At 34.6% G+C, this 19,617-nt stretch overlaps 1 protein-coding gene across 1 annotated transcript in view; it reads left to right on the top strand.

Annotated features, from left to right (window-relative positions):
- Positions 1-19,617, top strand: part of POC1B (POC1 centriolar protein B) — an 88,782-nt gene that overhangs the window by 56,976 nt on the left and 12,189 nt on the right. Inside the window, exon 10 of the mRNA XM_081311521.1 lies at positions 2,233-2,313. Coding sequence (XP_081167647.1) covers positions 2,233-2,313 — 81 coding nt within the window. The remainder of the gene's footprint in view (positions 1-2,232; positions 2,314-19,617) is intronic.

Here is a 19,617-nt window from a genome sequence, read left to right as displayed (position 1 = left end):
AATTATAAAATGTTCTGTTTCTGAAATGACATGTATACCCATCAAGACTGATAAGTGTCTTAAAAATCATTCTAGTCTTCTAACTGCCAGCTCAGCCTTCCTTGCAGCAGTGTTGGACTACCACAGTAGTGTCTCCGCTACTACACCAACTTATTCTTTATATTCTACACATCCCTCCCAGATTAACCTTTCTAAAGTATACTTTAGATATCAACTTTTTCTGCTTTGCCAAATCCCTTTACCCTTTATAATTTGACCCTTGCCAACCTCTCTAATTGTCTCTTTTTTCTACCCCGTGCAAAAAGTACTGTCAGCTTTCTGCCACTGTGCTGATAAATGCTCTTTAACTCATCTCTCTGGTTTTGTCTTCTAAGCCTTTTTAAGGCCGCATTCAGCCACATTTCCTCCATCGGAAGCAGCTCTCACTGTCTAAGCACTTGGGCAACAGATTCTTCTGGGAGGTTCTTTAGTGCCTTCCTGTTAGGACCATTCATTTGACATAAAGTTCTGCATCTGTTTTTTCCTTTGTTTACTTCTTTTTATTAATGTTGTTTTGAAGTTTTGTTTGTTTTTGGTCTGTTTGGATTTTGAAATAACTTTCCTCAAAGGTAGTCATCATTGTAGGTAATCATTCCCTTGTTTTTCTTTGTGTTTTTTCTATATATGTTTAAAATATGTTATTCACCTATAAATGTTTTTGGACTTCATATCGATGAAATCATATTGAATATTTATTTCTGTAACTTGCTTTTTCATTTAATATTAAGATTTTTAGATTTATATATATGAATTCTGAATTTATATTTTCAGATGTTGTACAGAGTTTTTTTCATTCATTTTTTGCTGTGTAGTCTTGCAATTAGTTTGCCACAATATTAATCCCCATAATCTATTTTACTATTAACAGACATTTGAGGTATTTCTAGTTTTTTGGGTTTAAGACATTTAAACAATATTAAAAACAAAGTTGATATCATTGAATTTTCTAGTTTTTGTAATCTGATAGGTGTTAACTGGTATTTTCCTTTAATTTTATTTTTCTTTAATTTTCTCATTACTAATATTTCTGAGCATCTCTTCATATGCTGATTAACTGTTACATTTTTACTTCGATTTTTTTTCTTAGGGTATAGCCATTTTTCACATTGATTTGTTTGTAGATTTGTGTATTTTAGATATTTATCCTTTTTCCATTTTAGGCCTCATAATATCTCCTCCTTTATTATCTGATTGTTAACTTTGTGGTGTCCATTGTTAAACAGAAATCCTGATTTTTTATATAACCACATCCATTTTTTTCTTTATGGTTTTGCTTTTTCCGTTTTTAAGATGATTTTCTCAGCCTGTCTTTACAAAAATATTTTTTTACTTGTTTTATAGCTTTAGCATAACAATTAGTTTTCTGATTTATTCACTGCCTGCCTTTATAGTAGTATTACTTAGGGATTCAAAAAGTGACCTGTTTTTCTCAAGTATAAATCCTCTGTCCTCTCTTATGTTCCCAATTGTCTCTCACTAAATTTATTTCCCATATATATTTTTATTTTATTTCCCATATATATATATTTCCCATATATATTTCTAAACTCTTTATAGCATAGCTTTGTATTTATTTGACTCTTCTTTAATGTCAATATAAGTTTTATTCATTTTTCCCCCATAAGGTCTTATATTTTTGTATATTTATTCTGATATATTTTAAAATGTTTATGTTATCATAAATGGTGTCTTTTTAAATGTCATGTTTTCTAACTGTATGCTTGAATGCAGAAATGCAGCTGATCGTTGTATCATGATTTGGGGACTAGTGGTTTTGTAAAATTCTCTTACTAGTTTCAGTGATTTAGCAATAGATTCTTTTGGGATTTCTTCCTAGGTAGTAATTTTATATATCAGTGAAAATTTATTTAATCTTTTTAAATTCTTATATCTTAATATTTTATTTCATTTCTTATCATAATGAACAGACTAGGATTTTTTCTGCATCTTTTTGAGGTGGGTCATTTTATTTTACTTTTAATATTCCCTTATAGGTGAATTACATTGATTTCTAATGTAAAAATTACCTTGTGTTCCTGAGATAAATTCAACTTTTTATAGTCTTTTTTAATGGATAGATTTGGTAGACTACTATTTTACAAACGTTGTATGTATCCAGTTTCTGTACAAATAGCATCCAGTTTCTTGTGGTATCAAAAAAATTCATATTAACTTTTTTATGTATATGCACAGATTAATCCAAAGCTTGAGGTAATCGATTTGCAGATTTCTACTCCCCCTGTTGTGGACGTCCTTTCTTTTGATTCTACCACAGTAAGTTTTTTGTTTATTTGTCTGTTTGTTTTACAGTTAAGTGGAATTTAATCATTTGACACAATCTGTATCCTTAAAAAGTATATAAGGGAGAGGATAAAATGTGGGCTAAGTAGCCTAACATTTTAGCCTAGAACAATTTTGTACAAAAAGTCACATGTACAATGTATCTCAACAGCCACAAGGGGGAGAAGTGCCAATTTTCAGAATAGCTTTTACTTCAAAGGCCTTGTGCTCTGTCTAGCTGGTTACCTATTAAGGAACCATGCAGTTACTTATTACTGCATAGTAACAGGTACCTGCATAGTTACCTATTAAGGTGACATTTCATACCTATTAAGGTGACATTTCATTTGCTGTGGCAGAACATATCCCCCACTTTGTTTCCAGATGTGCTAAACTTACTTCTAGACTTTTCCTTAGAAGCTATAGGAATAGCAGTCATTTTGTTTTATTAATCTCTCGATGTATTATCCAGAAACTAAATATATCTAATTCTTGGAACTTATTCATTTTGTCCAAAAGCTCCAAAGATTGAAAGTTTGAGCCTTTCAATTGAAGTCAGCTTAATCTTTTTGATGCAAATTATTGCCACAGTCAATCCTGCTAGTTAGTACAAAACTAGTGTTAAGAACAAATGGGAAAAGCAGCATGGCCTTTGGTGACACTGCTGTTATGATGTCAGTGTTGTTAAATATTTGGGATAAATTTTCAGTGTGTGGCCAAAAGAGGAAACAAGACTAAACAAGTAAACAAACAGAAATTCCTGACACTATAGCATGGCAAACTCTCCAATAGATCTCAAGAATGGTCATTTCTGTAGAGGAATTCTTTGGATTACCAATCCATTTTATAGACTCTATCTTATACCAGAAAACATTCTAATCATTCAAGGGTCTTCTAAGTACTCTTTCAGCTTTGCAGGTCCTCAGGACCCAGGGAATGCAGATGTTCTTGATAGGCAGTGTGCTAGGGAGGTGGGCAAAACTGCCACCCGGAAATAAGCAGTGCCAAAGTCAACTAGTCTACATCTTAGTACCCTAACCCAGGGAATGTGGTATATGTGAGACTTTGAGAAGACTAGTTTGAATAACAAGCACATGACAAGTTTAGCAGTTCTCTTATAAAACAGAGTGAGATTATCCACAGAAGGGATAATATTACCGTACATATGTGAATTTCACTGAAAGACACATAAATTGACAAGTGAGATTAATTTTTTAAATGTTTGCCTTCCCATTAATGTACTAGAAGTAATTCTTGATCTGTAGTGTTCTGTATCCATTGACTGTTTTTCTTTTGCTTCTGAAAAACAAATCAGACATATCTATAAAAGAGATTTTTTTTTCTGCTTTCACATGGAGCACAATTGTACTAAATATTTTTGGCATAAAATTTGTATGTGATTTAATTTAAAAATCCAGAGAAATATTGGAAACCAAAAAAACAAACAACAATAAAAACAGTGTTTATAGTTTTTGTTGTTGTGATTACTATTTCTTTTGAGGGTTTGTTTGGTTTTTGTAGACTGGAAAATTTTCCTTAGAAGTTCATTTCATTAAGATAGGACATAAAAAGGTAATCTTTAGCTGGACCTGGAGGCATACACCTGTGATCCCCAGCTACTCAGGAGGCCGAGGCAGGAGGATTACAAGATCAAGGCCAGACTGGGTGACTTAGCAAGACCCTGTCTCAAAATAAAAGATAAAATGAGTAGGAATGTAGCTGGGTGGCAGAGTACTTGTCTAGCATATACAGGGTCCTGGGTTCAATCCCAGGACACCCCCCCACACACACACCATTAGCATTGATTTGGCTTCATGGAATATCCCAGGCTCCTTCTTTATTCTCTCCCAAAATGGATGAATATGAAGTAGTTTTGTTTTTGTTTTTTGATTTTTTGTTTATTTTTTTATGCTGCTGGGGATTAAGCACACAGCTACAATCCTGGCCCAAGAGAAGTTGTAGCGGTTCTTTTTTAACTTACTGTAAATTATTTGGAAATACTCGAGGACTATTGCAATTTGTTAGCTTTGGGTAAATTGTTTTCTAAGTTTTGATGTATTAATTTTAATAGTTTGTCATACAAATGAACAAAATGAAGTTGATAATCTTACTCTTCCTTTGATTGTCAAAGCACCAGACTGTTCTTAAAGAGCTGACACAGTGTTCTTATCTCTATCCCGGCAGCTGTGCAGAGTGTGAATGTAATGTATATACTTTTCTTTAGAATTAGGAATAGTATTTCAGGTCCAATTGATTATTTATAATACATTGGAGTCCTACATTATAGAATGAAAAATTCAATGATCTATAAAGCATTGTTATTCCATTATCAAAATAAAAACGTACCGCATGAAGACATTACCTGAGATGCTAAGGAGGGTGTTAAGATGGTTGCCTGAACTCAAGAAGCATGCAACCTAGCCAGGTAGAAATAATCATGTAGGAAATAAGTCACTTTCAAGACACTTGGTGCCAACAGTAGATGATTGTCAGAGAATGATTGCTGTGGGAGTATTCAGAAGAGGTCATTATTGGACTAGAAGAAATGGGAGGACTTTTATAGAAGAAAATTGTGGTGAGTCCCTGACCTGACTCATTCATTAAAAGTAGATACCTCCAAAGAAAATGAAAATATGTACCATGGTCATAAAAGTGTGTCAGTCCAGTTTGGGGTCTTTATGTTGCTACCTCAACAAATGGCAGATGTGGTAAAACCCAGGAAGGATAGATACCCATTCATGTACATCTACACTTATCAATAAATATTTATTAAGTAACGGTTCTGTTCTTTAAAGAAAGGAACAAAACAAAAATACCCGCCCTAGAGTTCTAGTCAGGAAAGAAGCAGTTTACTACTCAAAAAATAAACAAACAAACAAACTTTATAATATAGTGGACCAGAAAAACATAAAGGTAAAAAACGTACTAAAGGCAGATGGGAAGAGGACTGCAGTTTCAGATGCATGGGCAGGCCAGGATGTATATAACAGGTGACATTTAAGTAAAGAACTACAGGCGTGAAGAGAGTGAGTAGAGTGGGTATCTGGGAACAGCACTCCAGGTGAGCGGGAACAATGATAGAAGGCCAGACCTAGAGTGATATAGGAGCTACCAGAGGGTTTTCTGTAGAAGAGAAACATATTTGACTTATACCTTAACAGGTTCACTATGGCTGCTGTGTGAGAACAGGAGGCTGCAGGTGGTGATGGAGGGATAGGTGACTCATGAAGAAGTTAATAGAATAATCAGACAAGAAGCCAAAGCAGCTTGACCCAGAGTGGTTGCAGAGAGAAGGTGGTGATAAAGGATCTGATTCGGGATATATTTTGAAGGCAGAGCCAAGAGGATTTCCTGACAGATTGGTTGTCGGTTGTGGGATTCCCTATCTCCTTTCCGCAAGAACAGCAAGGTGTAGCCCTAAGTAATCTCAGGGTAGCTGAGAATATCTCCTGGCTCTGCTTCGTTTTGGCAAAGAGGCTGCTGGGAGAGAAAGAATCGTGGTTTTCCTGTCCTCAGTTGTAGGATCAGGAAAAGCAATCAACTAAGTTGGTGCAAGAGACATTCTGCCTTTTCCGTGACTTCGGGATATACACCCCTTCCTAAATGACATTTAGATTTACATTTTTCAGCAAAATTTCTATTTTGGAAAGATTTTGGCAGTGGCCTATTTTTTAGGGAGAAAAGGTCATTCACTTTCATGGAGATCATTGTGTGTTATATGCTGCCTGAAAAATATTAATGTATTGACAAACTGTATGGACACACAAAGAGTAGACTTGCAGATACAGAGAGAATCCGTCCATGGATGTTGTGGCAACAGTGCATCCTGGTTACCAGACAACATTGCGTAACTAGTTCAGTTATTTCAGTTCCTAACTGCTTATGTAAGCAAAGATTTGGAAATACTTACTTGAAAGAACACAGTGTGTGCAAACTTAAATGTCTCAAAACTAAAATTTATAACTTTAAAAGTATAAAATGGCAGATGCAATTTATTGTCCCTAGATTTCCCCTTTATTTTTCTAGGAAAGTTCATAAAAATCATGCTATACAAACCTCCTGAATTCTATACTTTTCCATATGCTAACTTTCCTGAATTTACATAGAGACATTTAAATTTGAGGTAGATAAGATTCTTTTTAAAGTTTTTAAACATTGTAACAGCTTATAAGGCTACACTGATTTATAAATTTAGTGCACAATGAATTCTAAAACTAAGTATGTTTGTAACTCTGTGGCCGCTTAGTAAGCTTTGGGAAACAGGCATTTTTATGGTATCTTCAAGCATTGGATCAGTGGTCCTGTACTATCTTTCTCCTGCCCCTGTTACTGTGTGGGTTAGGCATTTGTAAGATCCAGGCCTTTGGACTCACTAGTTGGTGCCTCCCTCAATTTATCCTCTTTCACTAAGAGAATGTTAGTCTTATAACTTCAAATGATAGTAAATATGCCATTAATTTTTTATGCATTAGTTCAAAAAGTTAAATGTTATGTACTAAGATAATTGATGGGATAAAGGAATTCTTAGAAGATTTAAGAAATAGTCTAAAATATGGCCTTTTGAAATTAAAAGATGTGAAGTAATTGTCAAAGGCATTTAAAAATTAGAATATACATGACATTAACAGAAGTAAGTAAGGAAAAATACATTTCATAGCTCTCCTGCCATTTGGAAATAGAAAACACATTTAATATTTCCTCAGGTACAATCTTTAAAATAGATGAAATAAAATATTAGGGATGGGGAAGAAACTATTTCCAAATTGGTTAGATCCTTGCTTTTGAAGCACATATATTATAAAAACTACCAACAGTTGTGAATGCAAGGCTGACCTTTTAAAAAAAAATGCTTGAAATTTCAACAATAACAACTAAAATTGTCAAATTCACTAAAGGAACATGGCACCTTTTTTCAAAGAGATGTGTGTAGCTGAGGCTAGCTGTAAAATTTATAAAGTTAGTGATACCTAAACAGAAATAAGTAATGGATCAGAGGCTTTCTTTTTTTTCCTCCAAATTAAATGTGCTCTTTAATAAAAGTGATGACAATAACTAAGTCCTAAATGTTTAATTAAGATTCACTGAAACATTTACTAATTTGAGTTTCTTTCCCTTTAAGTTTCAGAGTCACAGGGAAAGAAAACTTATGAATTTACCAAAAATTTTATATGAATTCAATTTTTAAAAATTATCTAGTTAACAAATACTTTATGTAGTGGGACTGGTCCTCATTCCTGCTGACAAAAGTGATTTAGAACTTAAACTTCTCTATATGAAAGGTGTTCTTTTTTTTTTTTTTTTTAAAAAAAAAAAAAAGGAAACTATCCAAAAGGATTTTATAAACCTGTTATTTGAAAGTCCGACAGAATAAATACTTTTTTCAATTTCCTTTAGAAAATTAGCACACATCTGGGAACTGGAGGTATTGAAGTTTCGGGTATTATTTCTGCCTTCCAACTTCCTGAGACACTATATTTCTAAACTGTAACTCTTGACTGCCTCAGCAATAGTGAGGGTTCCAGGCCTGGGAATCTAAGCCACATCCCGGGTTCCCACAGCTGAGACTGAGGCATGCTGAAAATGCCCGACAGCTCTCAGCCCACACATCCAGCAACAACTGGTTCCTTCCTCTTCCTGTGGAAGAGCAACATCCTCTGAGATGAGAAGAAATGCAACCTGAGGAATGTAAGAACAGCAGTGAGCTTTTCACACAGGAAATTATGAGGGTGGCACTCTGGAAAGTGCTGTCTCCCAGACCATCAGCGCAAGAGCTTCTGCTGACCCAGAGCACAGTTCACTAGGGAGTCAAATGCCATTTGTGGGCTGTTGGAGTTTCAGGAAAAGGTGTGAACTTAGCTTTTAGCTCTTGTGTTCTTCTCTGCCCGGCTGGTTTTTAATTGTTTGGTACTGTGTAGACGGTGAAGCAGATTGGCTGCTCCTTTTTCATTTGGCCACTTGAGAGTAAATTAAATTATCTGGTAGAAATACTCCGCAAGTCTACTAAACAAACTTTCAGTCAGTTCTTTGTACTTTATGAAGTCAAGTTATGCAAAATATATTAGGGCTTCAGAGAAATTAAAACTTTATCATCTTGGTTAATTGGCTCTTAAGGCCCAGTGCTGGTCCTTGCCTCAGCCCTTCTGTCTTTTTCAATTTCCTTTCTTTTGCTTTCTAAGACAGTCAGACATCAGTAGAAGCCATCATACTATGAAAACATCATACATTCTCAAACACAAATAAAACTATGTTAAAATTTTAACAAAATTTAGGTTGACTCAAAGTGACTTTTACATTTAATGAATGTTTTAAAATAACTTAATTTCCTATTTTTTCCTAATTCCAATAGTATTCTGATTTTCATTCACTTAAGATGATGTGACCACTAGAAAACTCAGGTTTTATAATCATATGTACTCTTTTTTATTAGAGCTTTATGGTTATACATAGCAGTTGGGAATCATATACTTTTAAAGCTTTTCTGAACCACTACAGAATTTTGGTGTAGGTTTCAGTGTTTATGATGACAAAATTCTTTTGCTTTTTATGTATTTCTTTGGAGTATTTTGCTAGAGCACATAAGAGTTCCTTGTTTGTTTTAAATTGAAGAGGAGATGAAGAAGGAATGCCAGGCATTTCCTTTTCCTTTTCAGAATGTCTTTTTAATGAACATTCCTCTTTCCTCCCTGTGAACAAACCATTTCAGTTCAGCAAGGGCCCTCCAACCTTTTTGTTTAGTTTCCTGGCCCCAGGGAGGTACTTGTTTCATGCATTTACTATCTCTTCTCCCTGTTTTTACAGACTTCTAAGCTTATTACTTATTAGTAAGTAATAGTAACAGATGGAATAGTATATACCTCATTCTTTGTTTAATGACAACTAAATGCATTGGAAATTGACTCTGGACTAATGGAAAAAATGTTTTGCAGGATATTATCCAAATAAGTGGCAAAATAAGTTAATATAGATGGAAGAGTAGTATCATATTAAATTTCCTTATTTTCATAATCATACCATGATTATGTAAGGGAATGGTCTGGTCCTGAGCACATACCCACTGTAGTATATGAGGTTAATGGGCATGGTGTCTGCAACTTCTCAAAAGATTCAGGAAAAAAAAAAACTTACCTAGGTATGCAATTATTTCAAAATCAAAAATTAAAGAAAACAAAAACTGTATTTCCCTATGTCACAGGTAAAAATACCCCATACATATGAATATATATACCATCATATGAAAAAAAAAAAGTATATAACAATTTTCTAAAGAGAAAGTGTGTTTATTCATTCAATGGAATTCCTCTACTACCCGGGCATTGGAATTTGTCCAAATTCATCTAGCCAATAAGTAACAGTGCTGGGTATTGAACTCTATTTGGTTTTGGAATATGTGCTTTTAACTACTGTGTGTTATATTTCTGAGGAAGTAACTTCCTTAATTCTACAAAGAATAAATGCTAATTTTAAAAATGAGAACACATACATATATCCTCTCACAAAATGAAAAAAAAAAAATGTATTGTCAGGAGACAACCATTATTAACTTTTGAAATGTAGTCTTCCAGGAAGAGGTGGGGGTTATTAGAGTCTAGAAACTAGGACAAGAGGCCTTGTCCTCTAGTCCCACAAACTCAGACTCTATGGAACTGAAACCAAATGTACAAGGGGCAGCAGCCAGGTAATGCTGGAATATCCAGGGTGTTAAGAGCTGCTGCAGGAAGGGGCTGAGGGAAACAGCAATCAGATGGAGAAGCAAGTCTCCCCTCTCTTCTCTGGACTCTGGTCTCCATCTCATGCCTCCCATTGGCAGATTCTGATAGGAAAACAAATGACAGGAGAAGTCTCTGTGACACAGAACAGAGACTGGTAGAGTAGATTTGGAGTAAAGAGACATATTCTGTATTACAGGTAGGCATTTTTTTTAAAAAGCTTTATAAGGCAAACTCCACTTTAGAATGAGCAAATAAATATTGATTCCTACTAGTACCACATGAAATTTTCTATTTCCTACACTTTTAAATACACTAGGCATTGTATTTAATTTTTATTATTAAATGTACTTTAAAAGTTTCAAAAGCTTAGTAAGAAATATTATCAAGTGAATTCCATTTTTTTTAGTTACTTGGCAATTTTAACTTTTCTCATTTTCCTATTGCATTGTGCATTTAAAGATTTGATCTTCAAGTCATTTTAATTCAAAGCATTAACCGTTGGCCATATTCTACAAATATGTTTTTCTTGTTTGTCATTTCTATTTGAATTTTGTTTCTGAACATTGATAGATTTATCTGCATTAACTATTTGAAAACAATATATTTTGTTTCTATGCAAAGAAAGTCCCTTCCTAAATCCCAAACATACATTTAGCTATTCTTTTTAAGAATTTACTTTTAACAATAAAATCTTTTTTTTTAAGAGAGAGAGAGAGAGAGAGAAAATTTTTTAATATTTTTTAGTTTTTGGTGGACACAACATCTTTATTTTATTTTTATGTGGTGCTGAGGATCAAACCCAGCGCTCCGCACATGCCAGGCGAGCGTGCTACCACTTGAGCCACATCCCCAGCCCACAATAAAATCTTAAATTCCAATGTGAATTACCTTCATTATACATTATATACTATTGGAGACTGTCTGCCATCTTATTATTCTATTTGTCCTTGATCCATTCTTAGACATTGTTAATTGTTGTAGCTTTAGAATATTTCTTTAAAATATGCAGTTTTGCCTTCAATTTTAAAATATTTTTGCCCTTTATTTATCTATGTGAACTTGAGAAATATTCCATTCTCAAAAAACATTCCATTGAAATATTGATTGGCTTGTCATTAGACTTATAAAATAATTTAAGGATAACTGCCTACTTTACCATCTTGAGTTGCTCATCCAGGAATGTAGCATATAGATCAGTCTTTTTAAGTTTTACTGCATCAGATTTAGGAACATTCTCATCACATACCTGTGGTTCCCATAGAAATAGCCACCATTTTTCATATTCTACTTAGCATTTTACCTCCTCACTTGAACATGCACGCAGATTCTCTCACTCTATAATTTAGCCTTCAAGAGGTTGGGCACCCTTCCCAGAAGTGAGGAAGTAAGGAAGGCAAGCAAGGCCTAGATCTGACTAGCATCAAGGCTAACTGATGGTCCCCACCAAACAGGTAAAGACACCCAGTCTGCATACATGCCTTGCCACTTGCCCTTGTCACTTGCCCTTGTCAATGTGGTTTAACCCAAGTAAATATTTCTTCACTATAGTACAGTGGCTAAAGAGGCATGCACAGTACAGGAGAAAAAGAAAGAAAGAAGGAGTGCTAAGGACTTCTAGTGAGGAGACAAGTGGGAAAATCAGCCCCAGAGTCAATGCTAGTAAGTTATTTGTCTTGAGGCAACTTTGAGATTTTACATTTTGCCTACTCCCATTTGCCAAGTAGGTAAGCCCTAGACATGCACTGTACTTTAGTGGGCACAGATCTTTAGCATAGTGTTAAAATTCTCATAAAAAAAAAAAAAAGACAACTGTGTATAAGATATTGTCTCTTATTGATTATACGAAAGATGTGCCACTTGGCATGTTTCTTACAGGTACTCAAGCCAGATACATGGATATAGCTTCCTGGTATGAATAATTATTTAATTGATCACATCTTTAATCTATATCATAATGATAAAATGACTTTACCTATGTTGGCAGGCTTATTTGTTACTCTTCTAGTAGTTCCCCTGGCTTCCCACCCCTGTCCACGCTAATTTTATTTTATTTATTTTTTTATTAGTTGCGAATGACAATACAATGGTCTTGACATATCATACATTTGAATCAAATGGGGTATAATTTCTCATTTTTCCAAATGTACAGGTTGCAGAATCACATTGGTCATATAGACACGTATATACATACAGCAATACTAGTGTCTGTTTTATTCTGCTGCCCTTCCTATCCCTCCTTCCTTTCCCCTCCCCTCCCATCACTTTTCTCTACCCAGTCTAATGTGACACATTTATTTTTTCCCTCACATCATCATACATGTATTTTGTATAACAATGAGGGTCTCTTTCCATCATCCGTGCAATTCCCCTTCTCCCTCCCATTCCCTCCCACCTCTCTTCCCTATTTAGTGGTAATCTTCTTCTCATGCTCTTCCTCCGTACCCAATTTTGAGTCTTCTCCTTATATCAGAGAAGACATTCGGTGTTTCATTTTTGTTTGTTCAGTTTTTAGAAGAGGAAATTCTATGTGGCAGGAACGTGTGTGTATTTAAGTTTTATTTGGTGGTGTTATTGCTGTAAGTTCTGGTGGGTGCAGGTATATTTCCTGTATGGAGTAGATGAAAATATTAGTTTACATCAGATTTAGTTAGTGTGATTTTTATAAAGTTAACCCTATTTTCCATTGGTTTTTATTTTTAAACAGAGGTATGTTTTCTTGGTAAATATCCCCAGCTTATTGTTTTGGAAATCTTGTGGGCAGGACTCAAAAGCATGCCTAAACCCATAATATTTTGGTTGTTTTTGTTTTGGGTTTTTTTCCCCTAGTGATTTGAAGTGCTTTTACAATTATGTAACTGTTTGCAGAATTCAGGCTATTTATTCCAGCCTTTCTCTTCCTGTCTGTTTCTATTGGTCAGAGCATGAGTGGCCATTTTTCCAATGGACCCAGGCTCCATGTTCACAGCTTCTCAGTCTCAGTTTACATGTCTTGGACTGATTATGTGGCAGAACTGTGTTACAGTGTAATGCCTTGTCCTATTTGGAACTTTGAAAGAAATTTTGTAGTTCATTTGGGCAGTTCTTCTATTTGAAACTTCAGGTTCAGTGAAATAATTTTTAACCTACTTTTCCCATTTTCTAAGGGTAATATTGCTATAAAATTTAAACTTATTTTAAATCCAGCATCAGGCAAAGTGCCATGATATTCTAAATTTAGAAATATACATTCTGAAGATAAGGATTTAATAAAATTTCAGAATGTTACATAATTAAAATAATTCATTATTTTTTAAATAGAATTGTAATTTTTTTATTAAGATCAAGGGAAGACAATTGTGTGCTTTGGAATTTCAGTTGAAATCTGAGAAATTTAAGAAATGTGCTCTTCCTGTTTTGTACTTTTAGAAAATTCTATATAATTTTTGTACATTTGAGTAGCTGATAAAATTACTAAAAGAAATTTAAGATGTTAACACTATTTTAATTTTATTTTGTTCTTTCCTTTTATAGAAATTATTTCTATAAAGTGCTTTGTGAATTACAACAGTAATAAATACATGGCTGTTTATACATTTGTGGCACTGATGTATTAAGGATCCTAGCCTTCTCAACTCACCTGTGGGAAAAGCAATCTATGTCTCATATACAATTCAATGACATAAGAAAATTTAAGCATATGATTGTCTTTAAAAATTTTTTTAATTGAGTATGTGGACAGGTTTACCACATAGAATAGGGGAAAAAGTTTTAATTTTAAAATAAACTGTTACTCATAACAAGTGTATTTGAAACTGTTGATTTAGAGGACAGATATTATATTATGAATATTTAATTGTTAAGATCTGTTTATCTCTGCTAAGTGCTATGATTATTTTTATGTATTTATTAGTCAAAGGAAATGACAGTCACAGGTTTTACATCCCTATGACCATGTTTGTGAATATATTTGCTTATTTTTAGTTTCTACTTTAGCACTCTTTCCAGGCGGTTCTCTTGGCAACAGTAATATTGCTTCTGCCCGTCGTGCGGTTTGTGCTTAATTGCTCTTTCGTTCTATCTCCCCACTACTACCCATTATATCTTTCATACAATGGCTCTTGCTATTGTGTCCAACCATTAACTCAGGTAATTTTTTTTACTGTATTTTTAGTCAATTTTCCCTGAATGTAAGGAAAATGGCAATTTTTAAGGATTTAAACAGTTTTTTAAAGGGGGGAAAAATGATGTACTAAAAATTTGTATATCCCCTCTTGCCGCCATTCTTTCATAAACTGTTTTTCACCTCAGGGGAGGAGATTTGTATTTGACCACAATAGCTGGCATTTGCTTATTTCCTCTGTTTCTTATATACCTAGCACAAGAGAATCTAGAGTACTCATAGACTGCTACATGAAGATTAAGGCCAACCAGCTGGTTAGACTGGAAAGACTGTACATAGGGAATCAATTACTCTTCTGCCCATTACACTTTCAACCCCAAAAAGTGTATCTTGGCAAAAAAAGAAATACACTCAGAATGCTACCAAGAGATGAGCTGGGTTTCTGTAGGAGCAAAGCTCAGGACATGGACTTTGTGGTGTCAGCATCATGAAGGAAAGTGACTCAGCCTAAGTCAGGGGCCAGCTCAGTGGACACTGCTCACTTGTGAAAAACAAACGTGCCAGATTCTAGGTCAGAGTCGGGGTGGGGAGACTGTGAGTGGGCTAATGTAATTTGCAAAAGCCATCATGAAGGCTCATCTGGTATATGGAGAATATAAATTGAAGGACTGACTAATAATCACTAGAGTGCATCAGGTGGGCTCAGAAAAAGGTTCCCTGTGAGAGGGGATACAGCTGAGATCTAAAACCTTGCTACTCCAAATGTGACCTGTTTGCTAGAGCACCACCTGGAAACTTAGTAAAAAATGTAGATTTTCAAGTCCCACACCAGACCCAACCACAAGATACCTGCGTTTTAGTAAGATTCCCCAGGTGATTCATGTATATTAAAGTTAGGAGAAGTGCTAATCTCAAGCTTCCATAGTGTTGAAATAAGAGGATTGGAAGTATTAGAAAGTTCTCATTAGAGAAGACAGGCATGCAAAGGCTGTACTGCTTGGCATGGTCTAGGAATTGGGCCCAGGGATGGACAGGACATTATAGTGAGCCAGCCTGGAAAAGCTTGTAGCAACCAGGCATACAGGCCTTTTAACCATTTGGTTCTTTTCAGCTTGAAAATATCCTCCCAGCAACAAAATAGACTAGTGGAAACCAGTTCAGAATTAAAGTCAGTAGTCCAGACAAAAACTGAAGATAACTGGAATTAGGATTATTTTAGTGGAGATCAAGAGAATGGAATTCATTTAACAGATATATATATATATATATATATAAGTGGTATAATAAGATTTGTAGTGAATTGGAGGGAAAGGAGGATTATTAAGGATAATTCTTAAATTTCTACCTTGGACAGTGATGTGCCATTCACATCAATGTAGGTGGTTTCCAAAATTTCCCATCATGAGTTTCAATTTGGACCATGTTGAGTTGTATATGTCTCTGAAATATCCAGGAGTACATAGCAGGTATGTCACAATGCACACATATCTGGAGCTTAAGGGAAAGATCTAGACTGGAAAAAAAAAAGTGAGAGTATTCTGCAGGTATGTGGTAATGAAAGCACCAGGCTTAGATGAGATTGAGAGTACAGGGTAAGAAAGAGGGTTTAGCAACATAAATGATATATGTCTCATGAAATAGATACAATTAACTTCAATCTGACTGTACATTGTATACATGCATTGAAATGCTACACAAATGTGTGCATTTGCTATGTGTCATCTAAAAATATGTGTATTAATAAAATTATTTTTTAAAAATATTTAGGATTGGGCCTGGAGGAATTTAAATAAAACAGTATGATGAAACAGGATAAGTTTTCAAAGGAGTCAGAGAAAGGATAGGAGGAAGCTGGGAAACCAGAGAGCATGGTGTCATGGCAGCCAAGGGAGAAGGAATGGTAAAAGTCAACATGATTCAAAGTCCAGAGAAGGATTGAAAAACTCTTGTTGAATTTAGCCAAGATTATTAGTAACTTTTTGTTTGTTTGTTTGTTTCTGGCACAGTACTAGAGATTGAACTCAGGAGCATTCTACTTATGAGCTACATCCCCAGATGTTTATTTTGTTTTGAGACAGGGACTCTTTAAGTTGTCCAAGCTTACTGTGAACTTATGATCCTCCTTCTTCAGCCTTGGGAATAGCTGGGATTATAGGCAAGTGTCCCCAGCATTAGCTATTGGTAATCTTAAAAAAAAAAAAAAAAAAATTTTTTTTTTTTTACTTTTTACTTTCAAGTGAACACAATATCTTTATTTTATTTCTATGTGGTGCTGAGGATCAAATCTAGTGCCTCATGCTTGCTAAATGAGCACTCTACCACCAAGCTAAAAACCCTGCCCTATTGGTAACCTTTTGAAGGGAGAAGGGGTGAGCTAAGGAATCAGCTAGAATAAATAAATCCAATAATAGTGATATATGCTTAAATTGCTATGAGACTAATTAGTGGAGTAATTAAATAAGGAAAAGGTGTGATGTGTTTGGGGGTACATGCATGAGCTCTGGAGAATGAGGGTGAGGGACAGAAAGCATCCCAGACCTCACTGGTCTGGTACAAAAGCTGATTCTGTAAGAATTTGCCTGTAATGAGGGGAACAGAAAGCATTCAGAAAGTGCAAAGACAAAGAGAGGGGAATGAACGCAGAGAACCGTGGACATTTCCTGTTGGCCCCAGCACTCAGTGGAGTTAAGGAATAGCAAGAGATGAGACAGGAGAGAGAAGATGAAGATGAAACATGAGTATCTTGAATGCCATTTGAAGGTGTTTGGATTCACCTTAAGAACTTTGGGAAAACCTGAGAAGGATTTTAAACCAGGAACATGACAAGGAAATTTGGATTTCTGAACAATTACTCTAGTGAAAAAGAAGGGTTTGAAGGAAGGAGACCAGAGAAGTAGAGAATTAGAATATTGTGGTAGTAATCTAGATACAAAGTAATAAGTGCCTGATCTAGAGTATAACATAGGAAATGAGATAATAAAGAGAAAGTTCATAAAGTTGTTTTCTGATTACACATGGGAGGAGAAGTAAGAGTCTAGAAGATGCCCAAAATTTGGGGCTGCTAGTAGATAATGGCACAATTTGCTAACACAGAGTGAGCCGGGCATAGTGGCACACACCTATAATGCCAGCAGATTGGGAGGCTGAGGCAGGGGGATCACAAGTTCAAAGCCAACCTCAGCAACTTAACAAGACCCTGTCTGTAAATAAAATATATTTTTTAAAAGGCTAGGAATGTGGTTTAGTGGTTAAGCACCCCTGAGTTCAGTTTCAGGTACCCCCAAAAAGAAAGAAAGAAAGAAAGAAAGAAAGAAAGAAAGAAAGAAAGAAAGAAAGAAAGAAAGAAAGAAAGAAAGAAAGAGAAAAAGATGAGGCTTGGATATGAGCTTCTAGTTGGACATTAGAGAGTTAAGAATCTTTATATGATCAGTCAGGCCATTGGGTCCCAAATGATGACCCCTAAACTCCACAGTAAACGAGATGATTATGATAAACATTATTTGCATCTTATTTATCAGGAAGATCATTATAGGACTGCTTATTTGAATAATACTGATAACTTGGTAAATCGTGGGACTGAAATATGAAATAGAAAGAAATTCCTTATGTTTACCGGCTGTGCATAATGAACATGCTTTGGGTTGTGTCGTGACTTCCTCGTTGAAACTTCCTGCTTACTCATCTGAGTTTGAGCATGAAGATAAATTGTCATAATTCTATAGCTTTCCTGTTCGTATTCTTTCTGACTCCTGGCATCTGTGAAAAGAAATCTTTGAGGTTTATATTTAGTATTTAAATGTCATTTTTCCCTGAGCTGTTTTCCCCCATGGTGATTGTTAAGAAAATAGTCTTTTTAAAAAATAGCCAAAGTCATTATTTTTATTGTCTTTGGTTTCACCAGCAAAATAAGAAAGGAAAAGAACACATCCTTTTACATACAAAAAGCTTTTGAGGCAGGAGAATCCCAAGTTCAAGGCCAACCTAAGCAACTTAGATACAGTCTCAAAATAGAATGTAAAGTTTAGTATGAGAGTACTTGCATGGTACGTTTGAGGCCCAGTGTTCATTATCCAGTACCCCCACCCCTCCAAACATACACATAAAGTATGGAGGGAAAATCTCTCTCTATTAAGCAGCATAGTGTTATTATTTGATTTTCAGTTATATGATGATACTCTACTCATGAGCCATTTAAGAATTCTGGTTTTTTCTGGAGACTTTTATGCCATAGTTTTTCAACTGTGTCCTGTTATATGATCTTTAGTCTTTATCAAAGGATTAAACATTTGAGATAAAATTTATGTATCTAACTGCTCAATGTTAGATTGACTTTCTTTGTAATTATCAGAAAATCATTTTTCATTCATTAAGATGATGGAACCAAAATTTCTATATAAATATCTGAATTTTGCCTGCTAAGTTTCTTTTTCCAAAGTGTTATAAACATTTTTTTAGTTAGCTGCCTGGAAATTGAAATCATTTACTCTTTTTCAAATTACATTTGAAAAATGTCTGGGTTTTTTGTTGTTGTTGTTTGGGGTTTGTTAACAGCAGTTTTCATTTTAAACGTATACTTAGAATACTATTTATGTCTCAGAATTTATTAAGTATAGTTCTTCTATTTAATTAAATTCCTATCTGCTTTTAAATAGCTTAGTATTTAATTCAAGAAATGTATTTTGACCTGCCAATGTGGTCGGTGTTTTGTATATATATACAGTGGAGAAATTTTAAGTGTGTGCTAAGGCACATGGAAGACTGATTTATTTGCACAAGGTACTGAGATTTTTTTTCCCCAAGAAACAACTCTCAAATATAATGCACTACTGAAGTTTAAATCTGTGGCACAATCATTGTAAACATGGGTTTTGTCTGTTTCCCAAAATTGATTTTTGCCTTCTGATCTGTAATTACTGGAAAACTCTTCCCATTTTTGCCAAACTTAATTTCTGAGTTTTGGTACATAAGCCATTATTCAAATTTAAAATTACTCTAATTTTACTGCCAACAAAATTGGTTGTAATCAAATTTCAAAATAATAATAATAATTTGCCCCCCTTTTATATATATATATGAAAGATTTTTAAAATGTGGAACCTAATAGATATAGAAACATCTTTAAAGCAAGAGTTTTATTTACTACACTGTGTGTAAGCCTTATGTAGATACTTAGCATGTCATCAGCATGTCCGAAGTTATGACTCTCAACAGGTCAAAGTATTTTGACTTTCAGTGCAGGGGAAGAAGGACAAGATGTGATGATACTGATGTTGATGATGATGGGTAATGAAAGCCAATTGTAGATTCAATCATTACCTACCTTCTGACAACAATCATGCAATGTAACCCAATATTATTATCTCCATTTTACAAAAAGGAAACTGAAGCTTACTTAGGTCAAGTAATGTGTCCCAGGTTGTACTCTTAATACACCAAAGAGAAAGGGTTTAAGCCAAGTCTGAGTGACTTGATATCCCATTTATACAACCT

This window comes from Spermophilus citellus, assembly GCF_964194105.1.
Source record: "Spermophilus citellus genome assembly, chromosome: 10".
NCBI lineage: Eukaryota > Metazoa > Chordata > Mammalia > Rodentia > Sciuridae > Spermophilus > Spermophilus citellus.
The sequence above is the reverse complement of the archived record's forward strand: the minus strand, read 5'-3'. Positions and strand labels throughout refer to the sequence as shown.